This window comes from Corvus hawaiiensis, chromosome 20 (genome assembly GCF_020740725.1).
Source record: "Corvus hawaiiensis isolate bCorHaw1 chromosome 20, bCorHaw1.pri.cur, whole genome shotgun sequence".
Classification (NCBI taxonomy): Eukaryota; Metazoa; Chordata; class Aves; order Passeriformes; family Corvidae; genus Corvus; species Corvus hawaiiensis.
In genome coordinates, this window is record NC_063232.1 from 4,144,243 (window position 1) to 4,169,739 (window position 25,497).

Genomic DNA, 25,497 nt, shown 5'->3' on the forward strand with positions numbered 1-25,497 from the left:
CTGAAGGCACTGGGCAGAGCCTTGTACTTGTAAGCACTCTCTTGCCTGAGTCAGGGAATATGCAAAGCAATTTCATCTGGAATTTAGGAAACAATCTGCTCCAGCATGAGTCATCTCCTGAGCCATTTGGGGTTTTCAGAAACTCATTTTCCACTTGCCTGTTACTCTAGGTGAGTGACAGACTCTGCACTGAGCAGCCCTGCTCACTATTCCTGCTGAAAGCCACGAAGGCAGCAGAGGAAGAAGGTTCCTTCTCTAACATTAGCTCTTTAAAATGCTCTGCTTGTTTTTTCCTGTCCTGCTATCTACGCAGAATCCTCCTTTTTCAATGTCTTCAGCATGTCATCGTTTTCAGTCTCAGTGACAGGTCTTGGTGCAACTGAACTTCACTGAAAGGCCTGACACTGTGTTAAAGTGACATCACTCAAACCACTCTGAAAATGAAGTGTCTGAGACATGTGGGAAGGAAACGACTAAATCTGAACTCTTTTAAAGACACTCTTGGGACATGCTCATTGCTGGTGCAATACAAACAACATTTCACATCAATGGGGCTTGGCTAGTCCCTCCTTACTCCAGGGTTGGACACGACACACATGCTCTGGTGAGTTATGGTGATGGGCACCACCAAAAATAAAGAGCAGCCTGCTGAAAAGGAAGCAGATTTCTATGCATACGCTAACTTCCGGAATCTGGTTTATTATTGAACACCAGGGACTGACTTTGCCACAGGCTACACATTTATCTGTGCATATAAATGCAGACATTCATCTCGTGCACATACCTGCCCTTTCTCTGGCTGCCAGCTTCAGTTAGCACATGCCAGCAAACACCAGGTGACATTGCTGAGGGACCCACACCAGAACACTCGCAACTCTTAGTTCTTACAAAAACAGAACATCACCTCTCCTCCCAAAAAATACCCCTGCAAAAGAATGATGTGTCTGCCTCTGGACCCACATGTTTGCCCTTGAGTCGCTGCCAAGTGGCTGGAACCCCACCAAGGTCTCGTTGCTGGTGCATGACTTGTGATTTTCATGTGCCAAGACTGAACGTATTACTACAGGAACCCATGAAAGCTGAAGCACCATCAATTTCTTTGCTATTCTAAGGCAATATAGGGACACAAACATAGAAAATTATGCTAAGTGATATTTTTACCAGTTTTTCCTCTCTGTGAAGTAGTCTTGCTATGCTTCCTATCCCCGTTACTGATGCCAAATCCTCCACAGGGGTTTTCCATGCACAGAGACTTCAATCCCGGTACACAATGAAAGACTTCTACAACATTATTATTGGTTGATGTGCATTTCTTTGAGTTGCTGGCCTCACCGCAGCTTCTAACACTATCTGCAATATGTGCTGCTCCCACAGAGCAGGGAGCACTGGCTCACTGTGGCACTTCCTCCCTGAGCAGCTCATGCCACCAGAGGGCAATGCACCTCCAGAAAAATCCATATTCGTGCCAGGCTGTGATGGGAGCTGGGACCAAAATAACCAGCAGTGGTGTCTAAAGGCAGCTATTGCACACGGGTGACACACAGGAACTCTGCTTTCCCAAATTCGCCTATTTCCTGAGAACAGCTGTCTCCCCGCAGAAGACCAAAGCCCGACAGGACTGTGCCGCCTCCTTGGGGGTGCTCCCTCGGCTGGCCGCGAGGTGGGGCAGTGCTCTGTGGACTATCCCAGCATCCATCCATTAGCCCCTGGAAGAACTGCAGTGTAAAGAACTTCGAGGCCACAGAGTAATCGCCCCTACAAAGTTGGGAACTGTTGTGTGAATGGCAATGGCTGACACCTACAGGGTAAGTCCAAGGGGAAAACAACTGCAGGAGGAAGGCTGACAGTGTATTTCCTTCCACCAGTTTTTGGTGCATTTCCCTTCCCTTGGTCTGTGTAGGCCACTCATATTTCTACACACACGGGTCTGGCACTGCACAGAAAAGCAAACTTCAACAAGGAGCACCCGAATACACAGAGCCAACTACAAGCTGAGATCTGGGGAGCATGGGGAGCCATGCCTGTGGCTTTGGCTACTTCAGTTTGCTAGTAAGACACAATTTCATAGGGAAACTGCAGCTCCCAGCTTTAGGTTGTTACTGTGTGCTCCCTGATGGGCCAGGGAAGCCAATCTCCAGCTCACATACAGAGAGAACAGTTCTCTATCCCTTCTGCCCAGAGAGGCCAGTTCCCTCTGGCAAACTTCAGGCAGCTCTATCCCAGCCAGAAGCTGCTCACACAGGAGGGCTGAGCTGGCAGAAAGTTTAGTCTATGCGTCACTGAGCTTTCAACCCTAGAGAGACAAACACCCAAATGATCTGTGTTACTATATACAGCAAAGTAAGAGCAGCTTCTCTCTCACTGGTAAGTGGAATTTAAGATCTGAAATATGGAGTATGCTAAGGATCCTCACATGCCCATTTTACCTTCTGCTCCAGGAGGGCCCGGCGGAGGGACACCCTCTGCTCAAGATCACGCAGCTCCCGATCATGCTGGGCTTCTGCCTGCATCTTGATTTTACTCTGATATGCGTTCAGCAGCTCCAATTCTTGCTGCAGCTGCATCTTCAAAACCTGGCACTCTGCTTCCTGTGCCTCATCCAAACGCAGCTGGGAAAGACAGACAATAGAGACGTTTCACCATGGGGTAACCACTGCTGACACTCCAGGGGAGGACCGCGGGGAGAGGGAGAATGGGTTGGGACATTGTTTTCTTAGCAATACAATTGGTCTCTATTGTACTTCACTTCACTGAACAGAGGACCTATAGTGACAAAGACTGGTGACAGTGAGCCCACAGCACTGATGCAAGTGATGCTGATGAGCAGTGGCGCCTCAGGAACCACGATCCACACTGCAGAGACCAGACTGCTGGAGGTGCAAACATCCTCAGCTCTCCTTTTGCTAGAGGCAAGAGAAGCTCTCTTGCTCTGTTCAACTGGATTAACCAATTACCTCTACCCAGGAGACTTAAGTCCATAGCCCTGCCAACGCAGGACTTTGGGCACAAGGATATAATGAAATAAACCTAAAAGCAGTATGATACTGAACTTTTAATCTTCCCATCACAAATGAAGCCAGCTACCCTGCCTCACAGCGTTAAATTTGTGTACCAAGTGATGTGAGCAGGATGAAATATGCAAGAATTGCAAAGAAAAGTGCACATTTAGCTGTAGCAAGGACTCGAAGCATTGCTCATGTGGTCATTCCTTAAAGAAGGAATCCCTTAAAGGAGGAATCACAGAACTTTCTCAACACTTTGACCTCAGATTTACAGTCAAAACTGTGGACTCCTCCATGACTCAATGAGCATCTTCCACCAGTGGCACATGCTTTGGGTGGTATCATCAACAAATCAAAACCTAAATGAGTTAAGACAGCCAGTTGCACACTATTTAATGATGCTCTAACAGGGATGTTTATATTGCCATATTTCATGCAAAAGCAGTCCTGTGGCCACACAGATGCATCACTTTGCATCTCTGCAACAGCAGCTTCAGCTTCAGCCTGCCTGGAGGGGGTGGTAGGTCTTTCCTCTGCATTTGAACTCAGCTTTCTAAACACAGAGGAAGGACTGTGCAAGGAATGGCGTGTGCAGCAAGGAAGCAGAAAGCCTGCTGTCAGGATACAGAGCGGTTAAAATGCAAACATCCCTCTTTGGCTGAGGAACCCTGGGTCCCTCGGAGGCGACTCACAGCTTGTGTAGAGAGCATTTCATTAATGCTGTGATCATACTGCTCAGCCAGGATAGCCAGCTTCCGGGTCTGCTCCTCCTTGAGCCGTTTGAGGACAGCTTTATGTTCACTCTTTGGCGTGGTCTCCAGCAGATGGTTTCTCAGTGCTTTGTACTGTCTGGTTTGGATCTTGCATGTATCCTGAAACTGCTTCTTTATCTGTAGTTCTTTTGACTGGAAAGATGGAGGGGACACAAAGAAAAAACCAGCATGTTTCAAATGAGTGAAATATCCATTCAAATGGATATTTAGGATTACATTAAGGATATGAGTTCAAGAATCCACAAATGTATATTAACATCTACAGTGCAAGGAGGGAAGCAAAATACACAAGAGGCAATGACTATTGCTGCAGCTGCTTTGACACTGCTACTGTGCAAAACAATTACAATACAGACACTTTTATAACAAAGCTCCAGCCTAAATACAGCTGTCTCTGCACAAAGAGTCTCACATTTGTCACTGGACTGGATCCAGTCCTGGGTGTTGCTTTTCAAGAAAAGTTCTTGAGGGACAGGACTAATATTTACTAGCACCAAAAGCCATACTTACACTACTGTGCTTGTATGGCACACATATATATGAACAGCACTTAACGTTATGAAAAGAAGCAGATCTGCTGCATGGGAAAGGACAGGGAAAAAGAGCAATGCTTTTTCCATTGAGGGTTTGATGAATATAAGATGTACTCTAACCCTTGATATTATGAGCCTGGTTTTCACAGAGAAACCCAAAAAATACTAGATGCTTTAAAATGTACACCACAAAACAGTACTATTGTGCTGGTCTAGCAAACAAAACAATTCCCCAGTCCCACTGGAGGCTTACTGGAGACGGAGTTTTCCTCACTTTGCACTTGCTAGCATCTCTGTATTGTTTTAGAGACACAGCTGTGATTGCACAAAGGGCTGGGAAACACCAACCCTAGAAAAGGTATTGGGATCCAGTTTTGCTGTATGACCTTGAAGGAACTGATTTTCCTTTTCTTTTACCTGCCTTCAGAGCAGCTTGTGAAGTTTAACAGCTAGTAAGTGTTTCAAGATCCTGAAAAGGAGGGTGTTCTGGAGTTCTCTGTATCTTTCTATGGGATGGCTGGCAGGGATACTTCTAACAAAGCAAAACCCAGAAGTGATGAGTGATGATGGTTAACTGACAGATGATCAAGTTCACCATGGCATGAATAAATAAATAAATAAACACAAATCACTAAAATCAGACATGAGGGCCTTCCCACTGTTAGGCACCATGCCAAATACTGAAGCACTAGAGGCACAAACAGCACAGGACCAGATTTTTGTTCGAGTAAGCTGGAAGAGCTCTGGGATCTGAACCAGTGGGGCAGATATCTGTGCGTGGCCACATCAGCCCCTCCACTGCCTGCTCCTGGCACTAACTCAGGGCTCAGCAGGGCAGGTGATAAGCACAGCACTTGCAGCCACCTCGAAAGCTGCAGTGGGATCAAACAACACACCCAGCCCAAGCACATTTTCCTGCATAAAACAACAGAAACAGTTCGCTAACCTGATGCAGAGAACAGGACAAAGATGGGTTTCATTCAAATCAAAACATGTATCATGAAGAGGAATGCATCACTTTTAACCTTTCTGAATTTCACAGAAAGTTATTTCCTTCCAGGAAACCTTTAAGGTTGTTTCTCACTGCCCTTAAGGGAAGTGTCAGCAGGTTACACATTCCCATCAGGGACCTGGTCACAGCAAAACACTATCAACCTATTTTGTCCTCATTTTCTATGAAGTCTTGCTTGGACACCAGACCCTGTTTACAGGCTTCCAATCCAAAGGCTTTAACAACAGGAAACAGAAGGGAGGGGTAAGATTTCCAGTCAGACTTCTGACAAGATCATTTTGACCTAGTATTGTGAAATACCAGCAAGAGGATATTTGCATCACAATTAACACACTCAAAATAATAACAGCCGTTTTCACTGAAGGGTGAATTCTAGTTATGGGTCCTTCTGGTGCTGTCATAGAACAGACACTGACCGTTAAAAACCTGCTTCCAGGACAAAGAGCCTCACTAAATAACAAAGGGAAAGCCTGAAATGTGCCCTTGAGGGAAAACGTTGCTGGAGAGAGAAACTGAACAAATGGTCAAATTATCTATTCAATTAAGAATACTTGCCTGCATTAATCAGAAGCAGGAGAAGGAGTTAATGCTAGAGAACAGCCTTGATAAAGAGGGGATTGTGCTACAAACCCAACGGTTGTCCACGGACTGTGTTGTTAGCACTGCATGTACAGAAAGGTGCAGGATTGACAGCTCAAGCCTGAAATCCTTCACTAATCACAGAACAGCCATGCAAAGCAAAGTGCAAGCTTTCCATGCTCCCTGCAAAACGCTCCAGCCCTGTCCTCCCTGGAAAAGGGAAGGGGTTGGAGAATCTGCAGAGGTGAGAGGGCAGCCAAGCCCCTGCAGCACAGAGGTACCACAGATCCTGCTGTCCCGACTGCAGCCAGGGAAGGAGAATGGACATGCTGTCCACTCGTGTTTGCACCACATCACCTTGGGGAGGCAGAACTCATTCATGCTAATCTCAGAAGGATCAACCTAATACAGCTGCTTCAGTTTTACTCAGCTCAGAGTGCAGCACAGCTTCCCTGTGAAGTCATCAGCTATTTATACACTATATCCTTGGAGATTCTCAACAGTGATCAGATGGTCCCTTGTTCTCACAAGCCAGGTTTTCACTACTTAATATTATTCTAATATTAACAAATCAGGTACAATTTTTTCTTTTCTGAAGTTCTGTTTTCAAGTTGATTATTTTCTCTGTAAGAAGATAACTTGCAGGTGGTAAACACTAAGTCAGATGGAAAATACCATGAAGAGGAAAGATGCAGAACAACAAAGAAACCCCATGCTCAGTATGCCATACACTCATTTTGCTACTGGCACAGCTGAACACTGGGTGGAGAGAAGTCTGCCCCCTCAAAGGAAATGTACCAGGCAGCTTTGTGAAAGGCCTTATACTCTCTTCTCAGACACTTCAGAATAAACCACTGGACTTCTTTGGATGAAGTGAAGGTTTAAATGAAAATACTAAAAGCCTTAATTACAGAGGCCCCATAGTTCTGGTCAGCCACCACAGCTAGAAGGGCAGCATGAGAAACCCAGGAGAGACACATAGCAAAGGTCAGCGCCAGGAGCTTCCTGAGGACACTGCACTTGGCCAGTGTCTCTCTCTTTCCCCCTCCCCACTTGCCACCATGCCAGCTTTAATATAAAAACACTAACCAGGTGAGTTAGCCAAGACAACGGTGCAGTTCATTTTGATGCACACAGCAACACAAAGCTTTTGGGTTTTGTTTTTAAATGACACTGCTTCATTACAGAAATACAGGTTTTATTTTTGTATATGGGGGAGAGAAGGATCAGAAAATGGTGTAGGAGGGGGAAAAAAAAAGCATACTGCAAACATTAAATGCATTTTAAACTACCCCAAAAAGGAAGGGACATTGCTGAGAAGAGCTTTTCAAAGAAAAGGAGGGACTAAAGCTGCCGTGGCCTGCCTGCAATACCCTGCAACCCTGATCACCACTATGGTACTCCTCAAGTTAATGAGCTTCAAATCACTTTGGCCCTGCCTGCACTGCGAACAGGTTGTAATGGACCACTTTTCCATGGACTCCAGCTCTCACCTGGAGTTTCTACATCACTTAGTACCTTCAGAGTTCCTACACCACTTAGTACCTTCAAGCTCTTGGGCTGCTGTCGGACCTCCATGACGTGCTTGCGCCGCAGCTCCCGCTCCCGGCGCTTGTTGTATTCCAGCTGGTTGGTGAGTTCAGTCTGGTGCTGGAGCCGGATCAGCTCGCAGCGCATCTTCTGGATGGTGCTGAGATGGCGGAACTCCAGCTCCTGCATGGACTCGTGCTGGCGCAGCAGCATGGCGTGCTCCAGGTCCTTCTGTGTCTGCCTTTTGTTTAGTTCCTAACAGGAGGACAGAGGGAATTATTAGGTTCTTTGTACTTACTTGGATTTCCGTTCACAAAGTGACATTTCACTTTGTTTGCAAGGGCATTTCTCTCTTTCCAAGGCATCTGAGGACAGACCACAGAGTTTCTTGGTCTTATCAGCAGCAGACAGCAATGCCACCGGTAATTTTTCCTTCCTCATTTCACTTTTCTTCTTCCTGTTCTAGATGCTCAAGAGGATTCACAGTAAGCATCTTCTGTTAACTGCTGTGTCTGATGACTTTTTGGACCTAACAATTCTCCTGCAAGAGGGCATTAATCTGTACGCTGGATGCCACAGGAATTACCAAATGGCACTGCAAAGCATCAAACCACTGTTCTACCAAAACACTTTGGATGTGATAATGAACACTTCTGTTTGATTTGAGTTGGATTGCAGGTGGTCCAGTGAGATGCACTTCCCACAGGTGCATCCAGGTCTCATCTCTGCCTGTTCCCTTACCTCCCGAACCAGGTCCTGCTCCAGGTTATGGCGGCCCAGGAGCATCCGTCTCTTGAAGCGGCGACACTCCAGCTCCAAGTACTGCCTCTGACGCCTCAGTAAGTTGGCCTCTTCCTCTGCCTGGAAATGCTGGATGTTCTCCTTCTGCTTGGAAAGCCACTCCTGCTTCTCCTTCTTTGGAGTGCTCTGGTTTTCATTCAGCTCCTGATAATCGCAAGGTAATTAATTGTGGAATAGTTACATTAAGTTCCTTGGCTAATAAACTGACTAATAAATGACTGAATTATGTTCTACCCTCTCTTCTCAAGGTTGGTGCCATCTCAGCCTCTTCAAAATGCATCACATCACATAAGGTACACTAAGGAAATACCAGGAGATAAATCGCAGTGGAGCCACTTTAACTACCACTTTTTTTTTGCACTGACCAAAATACTGGTTTATGTCCACAGTTTCCAGACCTACATATTAGCTGAAAATGTCAAAATGATGGGCTGCCACTGAAAATGCTTGGAGGTACTGCCATACTGCCTGGCAAACATTTTTACAGGCTCCCAAAGGACTGAGAGAAGGAAAGCATTGATGTCCTGTTGTTCAAACAGAATCAGAAAATTTTTTGTGTCTTGCTTGATCAGAGCACGTACTCATTTTACAGTAACTCATCAAGGCAGAGCTGCTCACTGAGATGCCATAACTCACAAAAATAATGTAAAGAAGTTCACAGGTAAAACTTAAGAGTTTCCACATTTGTACTACATTCAATGTATCGCTTAAAGTATCTTTGGCAAAAGACTCTGCTTGCTTGGATTACATACTAGAGATGCCCATGCAGTAATTAAGACTTGTTGTGATACATTTCAACTGAAGTATGAGACAGAACTCCTCTGTATTTCATCAGTGTTTCTTGGTGCTCTGTGATCTACTGCCCACTTAGAAAAAGATTCCATATTATTATAAAGAGCCCACGCTACTGTAGTTTCTGTTAGATCTTTCTTGGCTCTGCTGCTCTTTAGCCTTTTTTTTCTCCTGGGAAATGCCTACGTTTGGGAATATTCCCCTTTGGAGCAAGTTCTAAAGTTGTGTCACACAAGCTGATGCTTGAGCATTAAATGGTTCTTTCAAAAAAATTATTTATAGTGCTTATGGTTTCAATCACTCCAGAAAAAGAATCAGGAAGTTTCATTCTACAGTTTCTCTGCATTTCACAGGGATCTAAATTTTTACTAAAAAGCAATGATTATTAAATAATTACACAGCTTTTTCCATTAAAATTAATAGTGCTTTACAGGTATTTTCCTTACAAAAAATGCAGATCATCTTTATTGCTCTGTTCTCTTGCTCCTGTACAGAAATATCATTAAGTGATAAGAAACTTCACTTAACTGCTGCAGTGAATGGCCACTATCTGCAACAACAATGTATAACAAAAATCTTCATGACCTTTCATAAACTACCTTTTCTCATTCCTTAGGATTGCCAAATTCCCATGTTTCTGGCTAAAAAGCAGTATTAAACAATGGAGAGGTTTGTACTTTCACAAGTACAAAACATACAGGTATCAATAACTAACTAAATTCTCTTACTCAAAGGTCAAAGATATGGAACAAATATAGTACACACAGGACTCTGCTCACAAACTGCAGAACTCACTGCAGTCCTATGGAAGATCTCTGGTGCACAGTGTCACTTTTATTTCTGAATGTTCACCACTCTCACACTATATCACCTATTTTTCATTACAGGTGAGTTACCTCTTTCAGCTGCTCTTTACGGAGTTTATATTCTCTCTTCTGGGACTCCAGGAAACTGTTCAATTCTTTTTTCTGTTGGGCCTGAATATGCTGTTGAAATTTCTTCTCTTCATTGGCCATCACTTTAGCCTACAGCAAATCCAGCAGCAAGTCAGTCTGAGTCCCAATGGATTACAGCTCGTGTCCCATTTCAGCTCCAAGACCCAGAACTCATGGTAGCCACCACAATACTCACCACACCTCTGCACAAGTCCAAGTCAGAGGAGGTTGTTCTCACACTCTCCTCATTCCCCATCCCATCAAGGCACCCAGCAGAGCCCTTCTCCAGTGCCACATTCCCTCAGCTAATCTTGCCTAACAAAATCAACATCTTATGATAAACTATATCCTCAGCCCTCCACTGAGAGATCAGAGATGAACAAAAATCGATAATAATTGCTGTAGGGAGCACCACTTCATTATCAATTATTTAAAAGCATAGCCCCCCCCATCCATACACAACTAGACAGTGAACATTTAAGTGTAGCTGGCACATTTCTCCGCAGGCTAATCTGCCTCCACAACGCTCAATGGCAGGCAATTATTGACAGCACAGACATGGCAAGAAAGAGGAAAACCCTCACAGTGTTTTTTCTGGGGTCAGGATTCTAACATTCAGTGTAACGCAGTGCTGTGAAGGACGTACCTTTCCTCTAGTTACACAGCCCCTTAGTGTAAGGAGGTGATTATTAACCATTTTCTAATTAGCAATTTGCTTGCCTCCTGAAAACAAGACATCTAAGAGCCCACACTGTCATCTCTAGATCAGTCAGGGGAAGTGGACAATTCCATGTAATTAACAAACATGGGTTGGTCTGATAAACCATAACCTCCTACCTCTTTTTCCATGGCTGCTTGGTGCTTTTTAATTAGCTTTTCCATTTCGGCAGCAAAATTGTTACGCTGTGTTTCGAGATCTTTGTCCAACCTGAGGCGGTGCTCGTCCATCTCTGCCTTCAGTTTATTCTCTAATGCCATCAGTTGCTTCTGGTGCTGCCGTCTCATACGTTTATAGCCAGACATCTGCTCTCGGAGCTCTGAGTCTTGTTCATGTTCCTGCATTTGCCTTGTCACCTAGGAAGATAACCACATCGGGCCAGAGGAAGTTAATGCTGCTTAATCTACTTTTCAGCAGTCTTCAAACCACAAAAGAAAACGATTCAGTTAAGAAGTATAATTTTGTTGTAAAGAAAAGCACACATCCTAATGGCAGCATTAAAAACTCAATTCTGCTGTAGCAGATAAACTCACGTGGGCTTCAGCAGAAAAACAGTACAATTGTTATAAAGCTGGCACTAAATAATGGCCTTTTAGCCTAATACAATGAGGGTGGATACATATACACACATACAAATATTAATAGCATGCATATGAAAATAAAAACCAGCTTATTATTATAAATGGTTTCCTATATTCTGCTGGGTACATTGGGTTTGAGACTATTTAATATACACAAATTACATTTGCCCAGGTGTCGCACTGAAGCTTTTATTAATTGACACTAAATTATTTCAATGATAGCATCTCAGTCAACGAAGACAGCCCATATGCTGGTGGTATTCTGGAAGCTCTGAGAAGCTGCACAGAGCAGTGTTCAAAGCATCCCCTCCTGCAGAACTCCCCCAAAACCAACCCTCCACGTACCAGCGACGCTGTGCGTATGGTAGCAAAGTGCTCTCGGTTGCGATAATGAGACTTGTGGCGAGATACTTGGGGAGGAGACTGGGGTTCTGATGCCCTTGTCCGAGGATCCGACTCCTCTCTGTAGTTTTCTTCCTCCTTATCAGCAAATATTAATGTCAGAGAATAAAGAGAAACTGTGTTACTAAAGATTGTTAATTTCGGTCTCTTTATTTAAAAGGAAGAAAAAACCATTTTAGCATTCATCAGCCCTGAAAGATCCTCCTGCCAATGAAGGTACATACTGCAAAAGGAGTTCTGATCTAGGACCTTTGCTTCAGAAATTTCATCATGAATTTTTATTACTAAGAGGAAGATTACTAATTAAAGCTGAAAATGAGAAAAAAAAATGGAAAACTGAAAGCTGAGTTAAACAGTTTACTTCAACAAAACATGAAAGCTATGAAGTAGATTTTATCAAGTCTGAAAGACAAAAACAACATCTTTGTACCTCTGAAAGACAGAGGAAGATTTTCATTACACCCACTGCAGAAATACCTCAAAGCAAATTTAAAAATTTGTCATGGTGTATTCCACATTCTTATTTTGAGTTTGTCATTCATCACAGAGAGATTACTAGTTAGATATGATACACTAATTAACTCCCTGAGGAAATACCTGCATCTTTGTTGCATATCTGGGCAAAGAACAAGACATTCTAGCCACACCTATCATTAGCCGTGGAAACGGTAGTGCTTTGAGCAAACTGATAACCCCTCCATGGCAGGAGCAGCCCAGCTCAGAGGACACTCCCCAGCCCACCCTTTATCTGGCAGAGGGAAGTGGTTTCTGCTGCATTTCTTTTTCCCACACCTTTATTCATTAACCAAATATTCAAATCAAGTGCTGGGAAGCTGGGTGCTGCAGAACAGATTTCGGCTTCTGCTGTAGGTCCTGACCTTAGGAATCCTCTAACGAGGAAGTAAAAAGGGGAACTCTCACATCCAGTTGTCCAACAAGGCAGTGCTGTGCAAATTAAGGGCATCCACCAAATAAACTTATTTACAACCTGCCATTCCAACTCCTCCTGATAAAGCAAACTGCTTTTGAAACAACTGAATTACTAAAATAATTCTTAGTGAATTAACAAAAATAAATGATTTTCATAGCCACTTTCCCAAGTCTCCAGTGCACATTCATATACTTGGGGCACAATAATACAAACTGCAAATAATGACTTGGGAATGGGAGCAGCTGACTTCATACCAACCAAATTCTCTCCCACTTTACACCTTCAAAGTTCTCCAGTAAGAATCCAGTGCTTACCGGCTTTAAATGAATGACAGAGCTATTTGACATCACTGTGTGGTCCCCCTCCATCATATCCAGCTCGCTCTTATCATCCGAGGCATCTGGAAGACTGTTAACACTACTGCTTTGGCTACTGGCACTGATAGACATACTAGGAATGGACTGATTACTTCCAACACTGTTCACTGTTCCTGTCCTGCCCACACCATGATCTTGTTCCTAGGAGAAAGGAATCAGAAAGAAAATTCAAACCCATCCCAGTGGTACCTGCGGACATTACCAAATGGAACATTCATGCCATTTTTCTCTAAAGGCATCCACCTGACACATCACGGCACTTTCCACCCTCCAGGCATTGCCATGAAACATTTTTCACGTGGGATGCTGGGGAGAGAAGGAGTCAGCCTTGTGAAGATTAACTGGCTGATGTCAGATTCTTTTCAACAGAGAGCCTGTTAACAAGCTGAACTCGATCATGTATCAGCCACAGCGTGTCACCAGAAACTGCTGTGACACCAGCATCACCTGAGTGCTCAGCTGGGACCCTGCACCATGCAGGTTCCTTTGTGTACACAAGAACTGGAATTCAGAGTCTCTAGCTCTGCATGGTGACTGCAGCACTCAACCCAAAAAAGATAAATCAATTTCCTTGATGACCTGTTTTTCTGTTTTTTCCTGTTTTTGTTTAATAAATCAAGTACAAATCTCTATGCCTTAGACTTAGAACAACATCCTCAGTACATATGGTCAAAACAGAGGCTAACTGCAGTTGCTAAAGAGTCCTCATGAAGCCTCATAAACAGGCAAAAAAAGTGAGGGTTTACAGGACTGGAAGCTGACTGTTCAAGCATGAACACATGGCACAGCTTCTTGCCAGCACCAGGCATGTACCCTGTTTGTCCTTGTTTGTGCCTTGAGGTAGCTTTATTCCAAGCACAAAGAGGGAGACAGTGTTTACAGCCAGGTGTGTAAACAGCCTTCCTTCGTTTCAGCAATATCTGAATTGTGGTTATTTAAATGACAGTCTAATTTTTTTCTGGTTCAGTGATGAAATCCAGCATTTCTCTTACCTCCTCCTCCTCCTGTGTTTCCACTGCAGGACCATTGTGGGCCTCCTGGAAGAGGAGCTTCTTCATTTTACGATACTGCAGGTTGTCCAGTTCTCTCACCGCATCCTTTGTTCTCTGAATCAGGTCTATTAACACTGTTTCGGGCCGCTCTCGAAGAACAAACATGTGCTGCAGAACACACAAACAGGTGAGTGGCCTCTCATGCCTCCAACGCACATGCTTTGAGGACACAGTGATGAGCTCTAGTTGGGTTTATTAGTCCTCTTCCCTGCACAGGAGGAGAACACCTTCACAGCTTACACCACCATTATTTTTAGACTTCGCAATCCAGATAGAGTTCAGAATGACTGCTTTCTGATGGCAGACTTCCACCAAAAAAATAAAGGTGTAAAAACCCAGAAATGGCGTCTTACATGCCATGAAAACTTGCTCAGTATAAACCTGGACTTCAGAGACATTATCTACTTGTGGTTTAGTGAGGGAAGAGCAACAAATACCAGATAAAAGCTAAAGGTGCTAGACTGGCTAGCATCCTTAACCAAATGTTAATTAACTCATCAGCTAACTCTCAGTATAAAACCCTTTTCCTTGTTTAGAAAAGCTTGGGAATCAAATATTCATCATACAGCTCTGAGTCATAAAATAGGCTGTGAACCTTAAGAGTCTGGTCCTGGAACAGTTCCCCATGTTTTGCTCTTCTCCTGGAGATATTCAACACATCTGTCTGCAAAGGTGGCTACATTTTGCCAATAGGTAAAGCAAGAACTGTCTGTGTATGTCAGAAGCAGCTTTTGCTTCTCCAGATGCAATGTGCTGTGCAAGCATGAGTCATTATTAACACCACCACTACTTTCATTTTGTTCCTTTGGAGAACAGCACTGCTGTTTCCAACATGGCACATTCCCTACCTGTCCTTATAAAGTGGCATGCAGCTGTTTCAGACTATAGTTATGGAAGGAATATGTTCCCAAATGTTTCATTTCCATCAATGTTCTCTTTAATTGCAGCACATTGCTCAAAATAAAACCAATCCGTAGAATTCTGAAATGGCAGGACTATACACCCACACCGAAACCTTTCCCGGATAATTGCATTTCTTTCTGAATAGACAGTTTTCAAAGAGGCACAAGTCCTCAGAGCCATTTTTAGGTAAAAACATGCAAAAAGGTGCTGATAAAACCTTCATAAATAGCATCCATTTCCCTGCAATGCAAAAAATTTGGAAAAACACTGTTTAGCAGAAACAGGGCCAGGATAAAAAGAAACCCAAAATGTCACAAGCACTGTAAAGAGAATGACAAGTTAGCAAAATTCTGAATGCCACCTGATGCCACAAAGGAAATCCATCAAAGTCACACAAAAAAGCAGCCCTAACACCCATCTTCTATGTGAGTTCTGCTCACATGTCAGCCTTTTGCAACAATCTACCCCACTGGCTTTGTCTCCAGACTAGAGTGAGCAAAGCCAAGTACCGGCAGCATCCAGGAACACAAATGAAGAATTAAAAAAGAAGCTAAGAAATAAAACAAGCCTGCAGACTGCTGAGGCTTTTTCATGCCACGGAAAAATATGGGGAGGAAAAACTGCTTTCTTTTGCCCCCTTTCCCCCAAGGATACCATTAGAACAGTGAATTTCAGGTCTGTGTAAAGCACATTGGAGTGTATACAGCATAGAACACAGAGGCAAGTAACAAAAGGTATTAGTTAGCTAATGCACGGCAGCTCTGTCAGGATTAATTACAATCACTGGAATGACTGAGTTTACAAACTAAAACTCTTGACAAGTTGATGGTCATCCAGTGTCACTTGGTGGAGTGACCTTTTATGATGAGAACTCCAAGGCTGGCTTGGAAAGTCACCTGGGGAACACTCTGAGACACTGCAGACAGGCAGTAAAGCCAGGGCTGCCAGCTCAGTACACCCCACAGCACTCTCAGCTCAAAGGTGTTTGAGCATCGCTAACCATAACCTTGTACAGTAGGTGAGACAGATCATCATCACAGGGCACAGCCCCTTTTAATACCACATGGAAAACAGAAAGGACAGGCAAACCAACCTTCAGAAGCTCCTCTGATGTAGGCCTGTCTTGAGGAATTTTCTGGAGGCAAGAATCTACGAAGTTTCGAAAATAATCAGACCTGTGTCAAGGAAAGAAAAAAAAAAAAAATCCACCTAAGTTACCAACCCAGTTTAATTCATTAAGGAGTCAAGATCCTCACATCTGGATGCTTGTAGCTCCTAGGCCAAGGACTATGGTGCCATAAACCATAATTAGGAAGTTTTTAACTTTTGAAATTAGTTTACTGTATTTGTTGTTTTCAAAAGACAGTTGTTGAGGCTAGGAGGCATAAAATGTTACTACTGTGCTTTATTCTTCTGAAGTTTATGCAACAGACACTTGCCACACACAAGCTGTGTCTTCATCTTGCAAAGCAATACTTCAACAAAACAAGATTTAGAAATTGACTGTGCGGTTTGTGACAAAAAAACACTAAAACCCACAGTTTTGGCTAGCTTGGGAGCTTCCAAAGTTTACTGACCCATGAACGGAATTTTTTACAGGATTTCAAGTTCTTCCAGCAGCCTGTCCTGTTCCTACTACACTGAAGAGTCTCAAATGTATATTTAGTAATTGGTCAATTTTGTATATGAAATGTATAATGAATCTAATGAGAACCTTCCAGCTCACATCCTCCCAACAGGACTCCAGCCATTTCAAGAACTCAGCATGACAAAGCACTCCATTTACAGTGATCCCCTACAACATTCCTCCCTCAGCAATACTCACCATTCATTAGACTGTAGTGTAGGGGATTCATTCTGCGCTATGTGATATAAGGCACTCATTGCGTTCATGTTAAACAAAGGAGGCTTCCTTTCCGCTGCACACAAGAGAAAAGAAGTTTTTATATAGGGAGATAGTCTCATGTTGTTGCCCTTTTTTTTTTTTCAGTTTACATCCCTTTAAAAAGAAAACCACATCAGCAAAATCCCTACTGCCTGAACATGGAACCCCAAACCAACCCTACCCTGCAATCAGACAGATATGTTGGCATACGTCCTGTGCCATTGCAGAAGATGAAAGCCCTTTGAAGATCAAATGCCTTGTCCTCTCAAGCTTTTAAATTACGTGGTTTATCATAGTTGAGTTCTCTGACTCATTGTAATGTACTAAAATAGGAGTAAGTTAACAGTAAGCTCTATACTGGGTGTTTAGCCACTAAGCATTCTTGGTTTCATACACCCCCCATTTGTTTTTTTTTTAATCTACAGTTGCTAAAAAGCTAAGAAATATTTATTTCTAGCAGGACAGCAGTGATGAAGAAAAAGCTGGTTACAAGAACCATCAAATCACACTTAACTGACTAAGCACATGGGCAGGAAGTCAGCAACAGGCCAACTCTTTATACTATTTTGAGAGTTGCCTTCTCTTTGGCTCTTCTCTCTTTCAAGCTTGTGTTACTCTTATAGACTGACACAGCATGAAAGCTTAATGAGGAAGGAGATGATCTCACTGTAACAACAAAATTGAAGCTTCATCAGAATGTTTATGGGGCAAACTTTATAAAGCTTGGCCTCACCATAAACATTCCAGAGAAGCTGGTCAGGCCACGAGGACATTCCTACACTACTGAAAATGCAACAGAAAACTTTCCTTCCTCAAAAAAACCAACAACAAACAAGGAAAAAATAATGCTAGTTTTCTTATTCTGCTCCTCAGATTTGAGTCAAATAGTAGCACTGAACTATAGATCAGAGATCATGGTTCACTCATGGCTATGGCAGGATGGACTAAGCCCTACAAGTTCCTCAGAATGGGTAAATTGAGGACTTAAGTCTTTCTGCAAATGCAGAACTTTACTTCCTCTAATCTGTAAGATAACTAGTTGCTGCTATCAAGGATCAGACTGATTATTCATTAAACTATTTTAACGGAATGTTCTCTCTAGCTTTTTTTTCTTAGCTCACCTGAATAAAACAGAAATCTTCCAGAAACCCTGAAACTGAGCCCTCAATAAGACCATTTCTAAGAGTAAGTGATAATTTGAGAAGACTACCAGACATCTCATTTTCCTCCTGTCTTCCCATGCTTACTCAAAGCAACACAAATGAGCCAGGCACACAGACCCAGCCTACACTGCTCTGCTGTCCTGACCTAGTCTCACCTCCCACCACGCCAGCAGCCGTAGACGAAGCCCAACACGCTTCATCCTGCAAGAACGCGGCGTGCAGGACTCCCGGGGGTGTGGTGGCCATGAGCTCACTGCATTCCTGGAGCCCTGCAGGCAGCCAAGTCTCCTTACTCCACTCGGAGCAGGATTCTGTCATGACAGTCACACCCCTTCAACTTGCTTTATATTGGCAACCAAAAAAAAAAACCAAACGCAACAAGATAATCTCTGCTCTGAAGAAAGAATCTATTTCGCATCCTGGAAGAAAATGAAGTTGACAGTTTGGAATGCCAGACAGCATTTTTAGCTAAACTGTGCGGTTCACATGGATTAGTGTGTTCCTGAGAGCTCTCACTGCCTGGCTGGGCTGCTCCTCCATGGAGGTTGGGCTGGAGCATGAGCAATCAGATCTGACAAGGATGGGAGGACAGCCTCAGGTGCATGGGAGCAGTGGCGTGCATGGTGTGCTTCAGTGAGGGCATTTTTGTTCCAAGAAAATGCAACGTGTTAAATTTAAACAGAATGCCATACTAACAGTGCCCCTTTAAACTGACATCCTGCTTTAAAGGGTCTGTTCTAATGGCAATGCCATCATTTCTTTAGGCTTTCAGTTTCAGGTTACCACTTCAAAATTGGATTATTTCATATCTTTTCCTTTAAGGAAAAAAAAAATCTATTCAGCAGCGACAACACACACTGAATACAGCTTTAAAGTTGTCCACTTTTCTAGAACTTCATCACTGCAGATTTTGTTAATGTATCTTAAATTTTCATGGAAACAATATCAACTTATAGCAAAAATGTATCTCCACACTGGTACCTTCAATAGTTCACTTCTAAAGCTGTTCAGCAATAGACTGTTTTTCAGTTCAGAAGTTAACTGCCTCTCCCACAGAATGTGAACACCCTTAGTGATATCACTTGGCCACTCTCTTTGTCTACATAACTCTATTTCTTCAGGTAATGCAAATACCAGTTCAATAAACATCACACTAGAGACTTGGTCTTGAATTCTAGAGTACATTTAGCTCTTTTCTCTAAAACTCAGGTCCCAAAGAAGCCAGGACAAGAAAGGGAGCACAAATCTCCTGCACTGTGATTCAGCTGAAGAAGTTTTAGGTACTAAATAACTACATTTAAATTTTTTTCAAAGAACGTTAACTTACCTAACTCAATACAGGTAATTCCAAGAGACCAAACATCTACTTTGCCATCATACTGCCCTTCATCCATGGCTAAAATCACTTCTGGGGCCATCCTAAGAAAGGAAATTGGTGCTCAAAATAGGCAATGCAACAAACACATTCTCTTCATCAGTACAAAATAGGCTGTTTCCCTGATTTCAGCTACCATAAACAAATCATTCCCCAAGCTATCAGGCATGACCATGGGATACTGGGAACAAAGACCAGGCACCCACACTAGTGCAGGCCTGCAGAGGCTGCTTGATGTTCTCCTGTGCTTTGCCCAGCTCCCCCATCTATGAGTATCATCACCTTCTCACCCTCCCACATTTCCAATAGTTTAGCTGGCTGACCAACTCTGGTGAAATAATTATAACATGCAGTTGTGTAAACACCACACATTAGGTGTAAGAGATCAAAAGCATACAAGGGATCTGCAAAGGGGTTGGTTCAGTGAACCTGGCCTTTCCTATGAAAGAAAAAACACTTCAGTTATTTCAACAACCAGACGTGGTGAGAATACACGAATTGTTTAAACCACTTGGGGGAGTGATTAAAATATATTACAGATGATTCAATCCCACCTCTACCACTTTAGGTCAGTCTAAGTAGAACAGCTAAATATTTTTACTACTTTTTGTGAACTACAAATACAGGGATACTCAGTTTCTTGGAACTCAGAGCCTGCTTACTTATTTGAACTTTTTTTCTAAGAAAGTACATTTCATCACCACCTCAACTGGAAGATTACAAAGCTAGCTCCAGTAAGACCAAGTATATTAAATAGCCAATACATGACCCTTTCACTTCACAAAGCCAGAAATAAGTAAAACTCTTGGCTTACCAATATGGCGTCCCCACAAATGAGTTGGCAGGAGATGCTATGGAAGCAGACCCAAAGTCAGCAAGTTTCACCTGTCCTGGCTCTGTCAGCAGGATGTTCCCTGCCTTGATATCTCTGGTGATAGAATACAAGTGTCAGTACTACTCCTCTCCAAAGAAGAAAACTCTGTTGGACAGACTACAAAACACACCAATATTCACACGTTCAAGCTGCAAAATATTCCCATTTCCTCCAAACACAAAGTCTTTAACCATTAGGTTAATTGCTTAAAGTGGCCCTTGATTTTGGAATCTTTTGTCTTAAATGTTAGTCTTAACGTTTGTCTTAAAAATGAACTTTAAATGGTGTAACAGGATAAGCTTCACATACAGTTCAGCAAAAGCTTCCGAACCAAGTGTGTCCTTTTTCAATGTTTTTTAAAAGGACTTCATAATGTAACTATTTGAATTCTTCATCCTACTGAAATGCAGCAGCTACTTTAAACACAAAGAACATTTGCACCCCAAACTTACTGTGTGCTTCTCAATGTGTGTGTTTGTGTAAAACTAATTTTTCAAGAATTAGGGCTCTCCCTGCCCCAGCATTCTTGGCCTCACAGCTCCTACAAACTGTGTGGGTGCACTTGCTATTCACTGCTTCAGGGACAATCAGCACTGGATCAAGGACTGAAAAGCTTAGCAGATTCAAAGGAATTCTGCAGAAATTATGAACACCAGCTGTAAGAGAGTGCATGTGCAGATACAGAGCTTGCTAGTGTTTAGACTACTAGAAATCACCTGTTTGGGAGCATATGGATACTGTGGAAAGAAAATCTCTGCTTACAATGTTGAATTGGGGATGGAGGGGATACAATCAACAAAACAAATTACCTGTAAGTGTGTATGAGACAGCAAAAGTATAACCACTTACCTATGGATCATATTGTGAGAATGCAAGTATGCTAATCCCTGGAGAGCACCATGGGTAATTGCTGCTATTTCCACTTCTTGCAATGGCTTTTTATGAACTTAAGGAAAGAATTTATGTGAAATTCAATATTACAGAAAACAATACAGTTTGCAGCATGCGAGTACTGTTAACAATACAATCAGAAATATTAAAAGTTCATTTTCACTAGGTTCAGTATGAGAAGCAAATGTAAAAATAGTTCACAGAGTACATTCTATAATCAGATGTAATCTTCTAACTGCAAACCAGCAGCTATTTACTACCAAAGAGACCATTCTCCAACCCTGAACTACATTCCTGTCAGTTCTGTGACCATTCTCCCAAGTAACTACTTGAGACTCAACACCCACTTTTCCATTAATGAAGCAAAATCCCAAACCCCAGAACTTTACAGCAATTCACACGCAAATAAATTGTAGCAACACAGGTGAGATTCTGGCAGTTCAGCTTTTGGTCCTGAAATGCTTCTGGCAAGGAAAGGAACAACCTACTGGCCAGACATATATCTTCAAAGAAAGTTCACTATAAGAAGTCTGATAGAAAAATGACCACTTAACAGAAGACCTCATCAAGCAAAACCCTAATACTGCTGTAGTGCTATTTTAGTCAACAGGCCTACAGTTGTTAGTAAGCATTAGGATCAACAGCAAGGGTTTTCAGAAGTAAATCTTGAACTGTCATGGCAGGAGAACCTAAAACTCAGAAGCAAACAAATAGCTGACAACTTTAAAATAATATGAACCAAGGAGAAACTAAGCACCTGGGAAAGCCAATATTCTACAGAAAAACCATTACAGCTATGCAAGAATCTGACAAATTTGACTGTGCCTGTTCATACACACTCTGGCCCCAAATAAAACTATATACTCAAAGACAATTCTGTGATGCTGTAACCTCCTAGTTCAGTAGGTTCCTGACTTTCCACCAAATAAACACGTGTGACTTACCTTCTAATAAGTCTGATGCTGATCCTAAACAATATTCCATAACAAGCTGTTATAGGAAGAAATCAAGTAGTTAGAAAATCTGTAATAGTAAATGTATGTTTTCTAGACTTGTATGGAGAAATCTAGAACTAATTCCTGGAGCACACAGTGCAGGCTGCCATAACAAAACAAGTGTTCCTTGTACCATAAACTCCATCCCAGCACTGTCACCTCACACAAGGTGAGTGCCACAGCACTGACCCCTCCCACAAGTACAGCTCTAACTGGAATTAGGCATAACCCTCCTGTGTAAGACACCAAGCAACACCACTTGTAAGGAGGGCAAAAGCACATTCATAACCAGTTAGGTATTGTATTACATATTGTATTTTATATGCACATACTTAACAGGAATGTTAAATTGCACTTAACAAGCTTATCAGAGTATTAAAGGGCTATTTAGGGATTTACTTAAGATTCTGTCCCAGTCAGATTTCAAAAAGAGAAACTAAAACTTTGCCCTATATATTTATTGAAGCTAATTCAAAAAACAGTACTTAAAACTTAAACTATTAGTTCAGTAATATGATTTCTTTAGTACATTGCACTACAAAACTTTATTAGTGATGGGTGTATGTTATTTCAAACACTCAGTTCATCAAGCTAAATACATCAGAACAGCAACACTTAATCTAAGCGAAAGAGAAGATTTCCGTAACTCTTGGTCCCAGAAAGTACATTCAGTTCTGCTGAGCACCTGTAAGGCCCTTGGCTACGCTCATCTCAGTCTGTGCAACACCAGTGCTCAGGTGCCTCCCAAAATCCAGCTGGAGAGATTTCAAAGCACCTTTAACCAAGGCAAGAGAAGTGCAGAGCAGCAGATGCTTACCCATGCTGTATGCTCCCGCAGATAGCAGCCTTTGTATTCTATACTGTTAGGGTGTTTTATTCTTTGGAGGAACTTGACTTCCTTAATAATATCCTGCCATTTCTGTAGGGAATAAAAGGAATAGAAAGACTTTATAGAACTGTTACCTTTTTTTTTGGTTGTTGTTATTATGTCATTTAATTATGTTAAGAGGCAAAACTATCTCAAGGTTCAAATCAAAGAAGTTTGTATCAACACCATGATGTTCACTGCTTAACTCCTCAGCAGACCTACAAAATAAGTTGCTGATCAATTTGGCTGTATGCAAGGATCTCTTATCAATGTAATGCTTTATATTTGTATGCGTGTATAGGATATACTGGTAAACACTTAATATCTGAGCAAGTCCTCAAAAAGGAAGTGGTCCTCTATTAAAGGACACCATTTCTGTTGTCAAATCAAACACACACCCCAACCTGAAAGAGATGTGGGTGATTAAGTGTCCTTCAGCAGGATCAGCTGCCTCTCTCAACTCTTGTTACTATAAAGACCTATCCCTACTAGTCACTATATAACACTGGATGAGGCTCCCTTTATCAGCTGCCAACTATCTGACTACATTCTTGATAATGTTTCTCTATTACTAGTTTAATCTTTACAAGGGCCAATTTAAAATGAGTTACCTACTAGATAAGGGAATGGTTCTCCTGCAGAAAAAATATAAATAGATAAAACAAAGCCAGGTTTATAATAAGGGGAACTCTGCCAGTGCAACTTTAAGGTACAGAAGAAAGTACAGAAGAAGTACAAAATGTCAAGTTCCAATGTGCGCCTAGACACTGACATTGCTCCCCTCAGAGACCTCCAAGTCCCCCCATATGCTGCACATCCACATCTCCTCAGGCAAGAAAGGCAAAGTCTGAGATTGCAACAGCAAAACTACAACTACCAGAAAGTGCCTTCAAAACCAAATGCAGTAGCTGAAACCATTTGAGTATGCAGCTGTCAACGTAAGAATGTTGACACTGCAAATGTTTTTGAGCAAGAGTATCAGTTCTGAAGTTAATCAGAGGTAGAGAAACCTCACCCAACACCAAAAGGCTCAAAAGCTGTTTTCCAGGTCCTGTTAATCTCTCAGCACATTCCTCCTCAGGTGTTGGTATGTGGGTAGCATTCACAGAGGGACAGAGGGCCCATCTACCCTAAGGCTTTGGAAAACATGTGCAAAAATCCCAATAAAAATTTTAGGGTTAGAGAAACACACGAAACCAGGGAACACGGAAGTCGAGGCAGCTGATGGACTAAGTTAAGCATTTCTCAACACCAGAAATGCTAGAGAATGACACAGTGTAGCTATAACATAAACTCTCTTACTGACACTGGAGTGACTTAGTTGCCTTTTACCTTCAGCCTCCAAGGCCTTGAGGTACTAAGCAATACAAGCCAAACCAAGAAAGCACCATGCTAAACTTCTACACTGGGAAGAGAGAAGTGATGTATTAGTCAAGAAGTAATCATGATTTCCTGCATAAAAAAAAGCTCCAAGATCACATTAAGAGCACAGTACTACATTTTTCAAAGGTTTTGAACTTATTTTTAGTATAAAATACGGCCTTATTTGAGAAAATAATTGTTCCCACCAATGATAAAATCTTATTATGAAACCAAAGTAAATACAAACAATACCAGAATGCCCTCAATCAATTTTCTTTACATACACTAAATCATAACTCTAGTGAACTTCTGAACAAAACAAATAAATATGGATGTAACATAGAAAGTGTTTTAATCCTGGTCTTAACTTTCTTCAAAATAAAGAAACATACGCATTGAAGACAAACAAAAACTATTTCTGAAGCATGCACAGTTTGTTTCATTCATGTGAATAGAGTATTTATAGCTCACAGTAATTAAAACAGTAGGACAAGTAGCAAGTACAAATTATTCTTTCATCAGTACACAGTTAAACAAGTCACCGCAGTGACAAAACAGAAACAGCCATAGCAAATTTAACTCTGAAGCTAGAATTCGGGACTGCTGGAGACACACTGCTACCTCTACCTCCTACACAGACATACACACACACACAGAGGAAGGAATAGTTCAGCTCCTTGGAGTGAAGATGATCAATACATAAAAGGCAGGCACAGAAAGCAATGAGCTGTTAGTCGAACTCATCAGAGCAAGACTGGAATACAGAGAATGGAGGGAGGGAACCATTAATGCCTTGGACAACATGCTTACAATAAATACTTCTGTTGAAAAATCATGCCATGATTTGGTAGACATTATTTACCAGAAATAATATCAAATCAGCTGCTCGTGTCATCTTGGGATTTTCAAGAATCTGTATTAGCACTTAAACATTTCAAGTATAAAATCAACTATCTCTGCTAAGCCCTAGGGAAAGGAGACACATCTGGGGTGGCCATGAAAACACTTAATGTCTAAATCTCAGAGGCCTACTTCTACAGACCCCTCTGCAAAGACTGCCTTAATCCCTGGCTCTGGCAATTCTTCTGGAATTATGCTGCTGTTCAGATTTTCACACTCATTCATTCACCACTGTTTTGCCTTTGTTTCACCTGCTCATGAGC

The 25,497-nt window shown here is 42.2% G+C and overlaps 1 protein-coding gene across 4 annotated transcripts in view; it reads right to left on the minus strand.

Moving 5' to 3' along the window:
• TAOK1 (TAO kinase 1) overlaps positions 1–25,497 on the minus strand; it is a 62,993-nt gene that overhangs the window by 4,032 nt on the left and 33,464 nt on the right. For 3 of the 4 annotated variants that reach the window (XM_048324562.1, XM_048324564.1, XM_048324563.1), the window contains exons 4-19: positions 22,922–23,023; positions 22,054–22,099; positions 21,068–21,164; positions 20,159–20,272; positions 19,297–19,388; positions 16,747–16,840; positions 16,015–16,096; positions 13,959–14,126; positions 12,904–13,107; positions 11,602–11,736; positions 10,795–11,031; positions 9,919–10,047; positions 8,171–8,374; positions 7,445–7,684; positions 3,695–3,907; positions 2,427–2,609 (exon numbers count right to left, since the gene is read on the minus strand). In XM_048324562.1, coding sequence (XP_048180519.1) covers positions 2,427–2,609; positions 3,695–3,907; positions 7,445–7,684; positions 8,171–8,374; positions 9,919–10,047; positions 10,795–11,031; positions 11,602–11,736; positions 12,904–13,107; positions 13,959–14,126; positions 16,015–16,096; positions 16,747–16,840; positions 19,297–19,388; positions 20,159–20,272; positions 21,068–21,164; positions 22,054–22,099; positions 22,922–23,023 — 2,340 coding nt within the window. The remainder of the gene's footprint in view (positions 1–2,426; positions 2,610–3,694; positions 3,908–7,444; positions 7,685–8,170; positions 8,375–9,918; positions 10,048–10,794; positions 11,032–11,601; positions 11,737–12,903; positions 13,108–13,958; positions 14,127–16,014; positions 16,097–16,746; positions 16,841–19,296; positions 19,389–20,158; positions 20,273–21,067; positions 21,165–22,053; positions 22,100–22,921; positions 23,024–25,497) is intronic. The other variant, XM_048324565.1, reaches the window with a different exon arrangement.